Source organism: Medicago sativa, chromosome 4 (genome assembly GCF_051527215.1).
Source record: "Medicago sativa cultivar Bolivia chromosome 4, Bolivia_mono, whole genome shotgun sequence".
In the NCBI taxonomy this organism is placed as follows: domain Eukaryota; kingdom Viridiplantae; phylum Streptophyta; class Magnoliopsida; order Fabales; family Fabaceae; genus Medicago; species Medicago sativa.
Window position 1 is genome coordinate 16,117,015 of NC_140752.1, and position 9,823 is coordinate 16,126,837.

The window sequence follows — 9,823 nt, forward strand, 5'->3', positions numbered from 1 at the left end:
ATTATCTGTCACCTAATATCTGAAACAACCTGTGCTCTCACATGATAGTGGCTCCACCATGTGCATAAATCTGATAACTTAGCCAGAAAAATATATGCACACTACTAAAAAGTCAGATGCTAAAGATACATCTGTAACAGAAAAATCCTTAAATAATTTATGGCACAATATGAATAAAACACTCTATTATGTGTCTGGTTGTACAGAGCATGTGAAACTAATAAATTGGATGAGTAATAAATTTTGGAGTACTATAATGACTCTCAAATTACATCATTATTTATTTCTTCAATAAAGTTAACCAGATAGTCAGAATTTATAATCTCAAATGAAGAAACAGATGTTGACAAACTAAAGCTCAAATACAATGCAAGAAACAGATATCATTCCAAATTTAAATGCTCTCACAAATTTATTATCTATTCATCTTTACTTGCTGCTGCTGCTGCTGCTATTATCCTTGACAATAGTCACTGGACAAGGAGCATTGGTCATCACAAAGTTGCTTACACTTCCCAATAATATCCTGTTCATGAGACTCAAATTTTAATCAAATCAGACAGAAAAATTCCATCACAACAAATATTTTGATGAATTGATAATGTATTCATAGGATTAAGATCTTGTAGTGAAAGGGTGAACTCAATATCTCCTTCAGTACTCAGATAGATATTGAGATTTATTTAAAACATCTATTTTTCCTAAAAGACGCTCTTCTATATGCATCGGTTTTAGATTGAGTCCCTCATCATCAGATTTAACGACAATTCAGTTCTGCAGTGATGAAATTGATTTTGAATAATTTGATATTTGTAAAATTGATTTTGGCCAAAAATCAGTTTAATGTAAAGTGAGTTATGTTTCAATACATTCAAGAGAAAAAACGAGTATATCAATTCATGTCAGAATAGTTCAGATCAAAATTGCCAACACTTTATAACGCAGTTGTATCCAAAAGCCACACTTTCAATCCAACAAAGTGTAGCTTTTGCCAAAATAACATTGATCTGAGAATTGATTTTATGTCACTGCAAAAGGTAGAAATCTGAACATTGAGATAGAATTGAGTTTGAGGCTAGAATCAATTATAGAACTGGAAGTCAAACAAAACTAATGCTATGTTTGTTTCCACTGCAGAATGGGTATAAGAGGCACGTCTACAAGAAACTACAATTTACGGCTTCATAAGTTCACAACAGAATGGACCTAGACACGCATCTATCATTGTAAACACCAAATCAAACAAGCAATAAGTTGTGCTCGAACCACGTTTCACCAACGTAAATGTGATTTTTGGGTGGTGTAACCAAACGTACATGTTTGGATAGTCAGATCGAATAATCACGGTAAGCCACCCTGATTTTGTAAAGCTACAAAAATGAGTGGTTTTATCAAAATAGCAACACAGTGTAGCTTTTGCCAAAATCGTTCTGACTCACGTAATTTTGTCAATCTCACCGCTCATCCAAACATGAGCGACTTGAGTATCAACCAATTGTATCATGTCACTGAAATATCTATCTTGTAATCAAAAAAATATATAAATACAATTCTATAAACTTAAGCTTTGGTATCTAACTCACCAACTTACACTCCAAAACAAACCCCACATGATCTAATTAATTTTCTTTAGAATAATATATGATTGATTGATGATGAAATGTGCCCAAAAACATTAAACACAAGATTAAGAAATTAGGGTAAAAAAAAAAAACAAACCTTTGAATTGTGCTGAGACCCCTGCTACCCATAACAAGAGAATCCAGCTTCAGATCTTCAACAGCATCCATAAGTTTCTCTCTTGCATCACCCCAATACACTTTTGTAACAATATTCACCTAAAAATCAATAATTATTACACAAACAATTAAAACTCCTAAAACATCCTTGTCTAAACTAAAATGCAGAAAATATTGCAGAAAAATAAAAAAAATACCTCTTTTTGCCTTGAAAAAGTGTCAAGCAAATCAAGAACCTCAATATCAATCTGAACACCATACTTCTTCATTATCTCCGGTTCTCTGAACTCTTTCAACGGAATAAGAGCTTCACAAAAAAGAAAAAATCAATATCAATATCATATTTAGAATGTTATCAGAGTCTCTCCAAGATCCATTAGACCACCTGCTATCAGATTTCTATCATCAGATCACCCACAACGATTTATAAGTTGATGCAATTCTCAACTCATAAACCGGTTGGTTTTATAGGGTTGTGTTAGGCTCAATCATAATTTCAAAAAATTACATTTATATTAGACTAGATTCTTTTTGTTGTAACTCCGGTTCTCAAAGAAACCGGCGTGATAACCCAGAGTTCGGCCAGAAGATAAATAAAGTATGTTTAAAATTTGTCTAATTAGACTCGAGACTCTAATAATCTAAAATTCGGTCCAAAGATAAATAAAGTTTGATCAATAATTATTTCAATCAAGATTCAAACTCTTATCAAACTAACAATATAAGATCGGATCAGAAAAAATATAAAAACATAGGATAAGTAAAAAATTAACAAAAAATGAATGGTACTTACGAGAACCATCTTTGGCCCATAACTGATTACGAGCTTCATCAAGAGAATCATGACTGATGTGAATGATGTAAATGTTGTCACCTTTGTCAGCTAAATTCTCAAGTGCCCATTTCAGAGCATTCTTGCTGCTCTTGGAGAAATCTAAAGCCACACCAATTGTTCTATCCTTTGCCATTTTTGTTTATGAATGATGAGAGATTGAGTTGAGAAAAGAAGAATAAGAAGGAGAAGAAGAAATAGCTTTGACAAGGGTTTAAAAGTCATTGACAAAGCGTATATATATTGACAAAAAATTTACACGCTTTTCTGGCGAGGATAGAGATAGAGTCACGGAAGAATTAAAGTGGAAATTAATTTTGATCAAATTTTAAGAGATTGTTTTTTATCTATACTTTTGGTAAAATATTTACTCAATATATAATTTCATCATTATCAAGATACATAAAAAGTACTATCTTAACTTGTAAATGTTGAAGTTGTTAAGTCGAACATTCACGGAGATTTAGTCAATATATAATTTGATTGTCTTATTGTACAAAAGTTAAAAAAAATTACCAAAAATCGAAAAAATTAAGACAAAATGTATGTTTGGTTATACTTTGACAAAAGTATGATTGATTTTAGAAATTTGAAATTAAATTTTACATGTTTTTGATATTTTTTGGTTTAACTTATTTGTTTTTGTACTAAAAAAATAAAAATAAAAAGTGTTCAGACTCATAATTCATTCCAATTTAAGGTTAGAATGGACCAACTAAAAAAAATAACTAAGGCTAGAATTTAAAGTAATAATTTTTTTAATTGGTTTTTTTAATATATAAAAATGGATTATTTTATATTCAACTGACTTTTAGTTAAAATTACTGTTACATAACCTAATCATAAAAAAATTATTTTTGTCACCACATTATTAAACTAAAACAATACAAAAAAAAGATTACATAGGATCAAGTTGGCGAGAAATTCTAATGTGGTCACAGGATCAAATAAATAGTGTTTGGTCACACACATATGAAGAAGTATTTTTTAATAATAAAGAAGATTATTGATAAAAAAGATGATTGAGTATTTTGAGAAAAAAAATTTATATGTGTGTGTCCAAACATTATTGATTTGATCTTGTGACCATGGAAGAATACTTTGAAGTTGGCACCCAAATATCGATTATTCTTGTGTGTGTCTACACTCAAAAGCTTATATATGAAGACAAGATAAATAAAACAGGAACACATATGCCCACATCAAACAGAATATAATTAAGTGTAGGACAAAGCAAATAAATATTTTCTTAGTTGTGCTTGATAATATCTTTGCCAACTGTCAACATCGTCATTACCCATCAGAGATTTACCTGAAGTGAGTCATCATAATTCAAAAGGGCCGTTTATTTAAGATACTAAAAATGGTCAAAAGAAAAAAGATACTTAAAATAATTGTTACTTTCAGTTTTTTTTATGTTTTGCTCATGTTTATCTGTCAGTTTTTTTTATAAATTATTTAGATATGAGTAATTCAGATATTTTTCAAAGATTTTTAAGAAAAATATGTTATTTTGTATTTGTTTAATATAATTAAAATTCTAAGAATCATAGACAACAAGTCCAAAGTTTTTTAAAGTTGTAAATTGTAATGACATAAATTTAAGAATAAATTTTACAAAATTAAAAATTTTGACATTTACTATAGATGTTTTTTATAAAGGATTTCTTTTAGATGTAAACTGAGTATCTTCACGCGTAATTGTGGAGACTAATTCCTCGAACATTGTGAGACCCAAATGACAGAGTTATTCTAAGAGTTTTTTTAAAGGATTTACTATAGATGTTTGAAAATACTGAAGTATAAAAAATACATAATTCTATTATTTATATTTTTTTTGACATAATTCTATTATTTATATTTAAAAACCATATTATAAATATGGTTAGAGTTAGAGATACTCTTAGCTGTTGCCTTTGTTGGTTTAAGATGGGCCCGCGTGTCGTAGGTCCATGGCTTTTGATGCTTTGCTTGGGGCAGTTTAACTACTTAGCGTGCCGTAATCAAATACCAAAAGTTTTGTTAATTGTTTAGGGTAACAAATAACAAAGATAACACGAAAAAATAATCACAAATGGAAACTGAAAACCGTGTTACGTTAATGGTTCTCGTGAATATAATGTGTAAGAAAAAACCTTATGCTCATTAATTGGATCAGTGTCATCAGAACCACGTGAAATCTGATGGTCTTTTATTTATTTACTTTTAAAAGATTAGTATACATGAAGCACAGAGAAGCCAATGAAGTTTCTTTCTACTAGAAAATAATTCAGTGGTATAACACATAGAATACAAATTCAACATTGTTAACTTTGAAAGTGATGAATTTGTAAATAATTCACAATATCCAAGTTAACGATATAAAATGAAGAAAATACTTATTGAAAGAAAAAAAGGTTTTCGGAACAGTCGTGTATCCGTATCATAACATTGATGTTTAAGCCATTAATTGAATAGATAAATGATCAAATGTGAATCGTCAATTAGAACCTAACTAACATTGTAATAAGACGAGAAATTAAACAATGTCGTACCAAAAAGATGAACAAAGAGTCATATTAAGGCGACAAAATAACATAAAAAACACCAAAAACAATCAAATATTTGTAGAAACCGCTTGTTTAGATTTTTTTAAAAAAAATTACTATGTAATGAGATCTTTCAAAGGAAAAAATACTATGTAATGGGTTGATTCCTAGCCAACAAAAAGATTTATTCAAAACTGGTCTAATAATGCTGGGTTAAGGTGAGCTTATGAATATCAGATAGGGAGTTTAGATCTTTAATGTGTATAGTCTAAAGGGTAATTATGTTTCTGTGCTGGGGTAAAATAAAAATATCAATAGTCAATCTTAATTTGGATTCTAAAAATAGGGCCGGCCTTAGGTATAGGCCGAGGGTGTGGCAGCCTAAGGCCCATGCCGATGGGGGTCCAATTTTTTTTTAAAGTTGGATGTATATAGAAACATTTGGTTTTGGGGGGAATATATAGCAAAGTTTACTTAAAGACCTCAAATATAGACATTATGAAAGGCTAGGCTGAAGTCTGTTAATGTTTTTTGCCCTTTTGGCATGATTTGCTATATATACCCCCATTTATCACAAAGATTTCTATATATACCCTCCTTATAAAAATTTATGGTTGTTCTTAACAATGTGCCAACAAATTATTATCGAAAAAATTGGTGATATTTTTTGGCGACTTTGTTCCTAATAACGTGCCTCGCTAATATTAAAATTACTGGTGATATATTTATTATCCAAGAAATTAGGATAATTTTATAACAAAACTAATTATATTTGTTAACATTTCCCATTATATTTTAGTTGAAAATGAGCCTACTAGAGAAATTAATCTTAATCCTGTCTTTCAAAGGTTCCAAAAAATAAAATTATATCATTGTAGTAATGTCTACTTTCTTGGTGTTATTATATCATTTGATTTATTTTTAGATGTTGCCTAAAAAAACATTTATTTGGAAGTGAAAAGTGAGAAAAAAAAAACGAAACGAAGACCTAGTAAAATCACAACATTGAGCTAAATTTTTTTATGATGTATTATAGAAGGACCCTTTTCTCATATTATGCCTAAAGTCCGTAAAATTCTAAGAACGACCCTAAAAGTAAGGAGGTCGTTGTTGCATGTCACATACTTTTTTTTTTAGTAAATGTCACGCACCTTCTATACTAGTAAAGAGGTAAAGAAAACAACTAAAGATTTCTCTTGATGATTAACATAATTGATTATAGGGTCTAAGAATTAAATTTAGTTCTAACATTGTTCTCTAAAAATTATATTCGGCTAATATCCAAGAAAGTTATTATTAAAACAAAAAAAGAAAGCAACTTTCCTTAAAAGAAAAAACAATTCCTAGGATAAAAAAACGAGTGAAGGTTTGTCGATTAATAAAGGTTGGTTTTAAGTCATATTTGCTATGAAGCACAAACACTTTAGAGTAGTGTTATATTGACATCCAAAAACCCAACAACTTAAGCTACACTGTATCATTTTGAAGAAGCAATTTAAGCTGGCATAGATTTTGAGATGACATAAAATGATTCAAAAAATCCAATTTATATTGACTAATCGTATCATAATACGGCGTAGACAACCAAAACGTTGTTCTTTTATCATTATTTAACACTTTACGGATTAGGTGTGTTCCGGTATCGGATATGTGTTGGTGTCGAACACTGATACCATAGTGACACTTATGTTTACACTGAATTATATCATTTTCTAAAATTATTATTGGTGTCAGTGTCCATATCGTGTACGTCATCTATGTCTGTGTTCATGCTTCATATACTCGTGATCTTTTCTCACGTTGGTTCGATCCCAAGACTAGAAGAAGGTTGGAGTGGCGTGGGTATGAGGAACAGGTGCAGCTTTAAGTCGTCCTCTATTTTAAGGGTGTGGGTCATTTTTTATAAAAATATTATGGAAGAGTGAAATTATCATTAATTAAAGTGATATCAATGACTATGTTTCTTAAAATTGTAATGTCAATTCTTATCACTAAATCTACATCGCATGAACAATATATAAAGACATTTGTCAACAATATTTTAGTCTTGGGCATTTCTAACTTTTAAGGCTTTGTTTGTGAGTTTAAAGGAGAAGGGAATGGAGGATTTTGGAAAGAAAAAAGAAAAAGGAATGAGCGGGTGGAAGAAATAGAGTGCATTGGGAGATGAAGGCTTTGGGGGTTAATTTTTCTTCATAATACAAAACCCTCATCATTCTGGGGAACTAAAAAGTTGTATTGGAGGAGGGTTTTGGAGGGTTTATACGAATTCTTCAAATTATGTTGTTATAATATTCTTAATATTAAAAATATATGAATCATAAACATTAGTTTATCATTCTCTAAAAAAAATACCTTTTTAAAAAACTATGAAAGATTTTTCTATTTCGCTCAACATTTTCTACCCCACAAAACATTCCTTCCTCTCCCCTCCAAACAAAGCCTAAAAGACATCACAATGCAACTTATCTAAAAAATACATCAAATAATTTTATAATAAGAGTTGCAAGACAAAATAATTCCTACATTAAAGAAACAATGATGTGAAAGTTTTGCTAATATAATGAAGAGAATTTTTTTTTTGCTAAATTACAATTTTGGTCCCTGTTATTCGTAAGTTTCACTTTGGTCCTTTGAACTATTTTTTGTTATGTTTTGGCCGGGTAAGTTAACAAATGGTATTCATTTTTGTTAGTTTTAAGTTAGAAATGTTAAATCCTTTGTGTCATGTAGGGTTGGTGATTAGGCAACTCTAACTCAACACTATAAAACATAAATTAAGGTACCTAAATTAGAGATCGTTCAACAGACAATTTGTGCAGCTCTTCAAATTAGAAAATCATCATTCTATTGTTGTTCTTCTTCCTTCACGCTCGTCATATGTGCATCTTGCATGCTTTCTTTACGAAAGGTGGATTGGGTGTTAAACTATCTTGCATGCCTTCTTCAAGCACACATGGAGGCCTAACAAGCAATTTACTTGTTAGCTAAAGTTATTTTTTGGTTTGTGTTCTTTTAACATACATTTTTCAACATATTATTTTATATTGATTAAATATTAAACTAGACGGAAAAAAATTTAGTGTACACCCAAACACTCCATAGACACCTTGAAAGACAAAAAAGTAAAGAGTGATGAAATATATGTGATAAATTAGTGATGTGATAGAAAAATAGATAAAATGAAAACGAAGTGTTGAATGAGTGTAGAAAAATAATGGTGTGTGATCGTTGAAAACTAGACCTATATCAAATCACGAGTTAAAGAATTCTTATAAAAACGAAGAAGTCATTGCAAGTTTATACCTTGTTTTTGAAAGAGAATGAGAAATTGTTATAACAAAAATGGAATATCTAATACCTATTATATTTGCTTCTCCTTGAATTTATGTAACAAAATAGGGAGTCATTATTTGAGTTTGACAGTAAGGCAAGCAATGCTCATGATTCGTAATTAATGTCACAAGGGACAGCAGCTAGCTAGGTTTGTCATTGACATTAGTTTACTCTTTTTCATCCAAAAGGATATCCATGAGACTTAAAAGCATTTTATGTGACCTAGGACTCTAATGAGGGCACAATTAGAAATGGTACTTCTTAGAGTTATTATACTTAAAAACCAATTGTTGGTTTGGACAACATAAACAACGTGATTAGTAAGTCAACCCCTAAAGTGTCGACAAGGAACTAGAGTCAAAATGGGAGGGTCCTGCATCTATGTTCATAGATGAATATGAATTTAAAAATGTGAATAAGTCAACCCCTAAAGTGTCCATAAGGAAACTATATATATAGTCAAAATGGGAGGGTCCTGCCCCTGGATTAACAAAGACAAATGTTGATGCAAGCTACTTCACAAATGGTTTGACTATTACTATAGTTGGTGAATGATATTGAATATTGATTGATAGGTACATGCTGCAACCATTAAAACTTGAAAGGACCAAGTTTCTCCCACTCTTGCAGAGGCATTGAGGCTTAGGTGGTGCTTACAATATGCTAAAGGGTAGCACGTAGAAAATTTAAGAGTGTAATGAGATTATGAATGTGAGGTTAATTGTCTATTAGGTTATACCAAGTTAATTAGTTGAGATAGATTTGTTATTGAACTGCTTAGTTAATTATGAACACTATATTTATTACTCCCTCCGTTTCAAAATGAGTGTCGCTTTAGCCAATTGCACACAGATTAAGGAATGAAATAGTCAAATGTCATAACAATTTTACCAAATTATCATAATCAACTATTGGTTTGTTTTTTATTAAAGAATGAATAATACTTTGGAAATAGTGTAACATAGTATTAATTGAATGGTACAATTGAAAAGAAAAAGTTATTATTGCATTGGAAACTGAAAGTGACATTCATTTTGAAACAATTTTTTTTGGCTAAAGCGACACTCATTTTGAAACGGAGGGAGTAGTATTATAAGGGGAAAATGTTGTTGTGATATGCCTTAAGGGATAGTAGATTGTTATTTCAATAATATATAGTCAACTCCAGGTGAATATAAAAGATTGATAGAATGAATGGAAATTAATTTTTTTGCTTTTTCCATTCAACAATACTATGGCTTTATAGAGCCTTCATTTTCCTAACTTAGTGAATTGTATTAAATGTGTACAACGATCCTTCATTTCCTAATAACGTTAAAAGATTTTAGAATTCTACGGCAACCAGTCTAATGAACTTCATCAGCAAATACGAGGGAACTCTTCTAGAT

At 30.3% G+C, this 9,823-nt stretch overlaps 1 protein-coding gene across 1 annotated transcript; it reads right to left on the reverse strand.

The window, feature by feature from the left end:
• Nucleotides 1–257: 257 nt before the first annotated feature.
• Nucleotides 258–2,779, reverse strand: LOC146926734 (universal stress protein PHOS32-like). Its single transcript, XM_085700237.1, has 4 exons — nucleotides 2,533–2,779; nucleotides 1,937–2,046; nucleotides 1,720–1,838; nucleotides 258–526 (listed from the first exon to the last, which is right to left on the reverse strand). Exons 1-4 carry the CDS (start codon nucleotides 2,705–2,707, stop codon nucleotides 430–432), a joined length of 501 nt encoding a protein of 166 aa, XP_085556363.1. The 5' UTR covers nucleotides 2,708–2,779; the 3' UTR covers nucleotides 258–429.
• Between the last annotated feature and the right edge of the window lie 7,044 nt (nucleotides 2,780–9,823).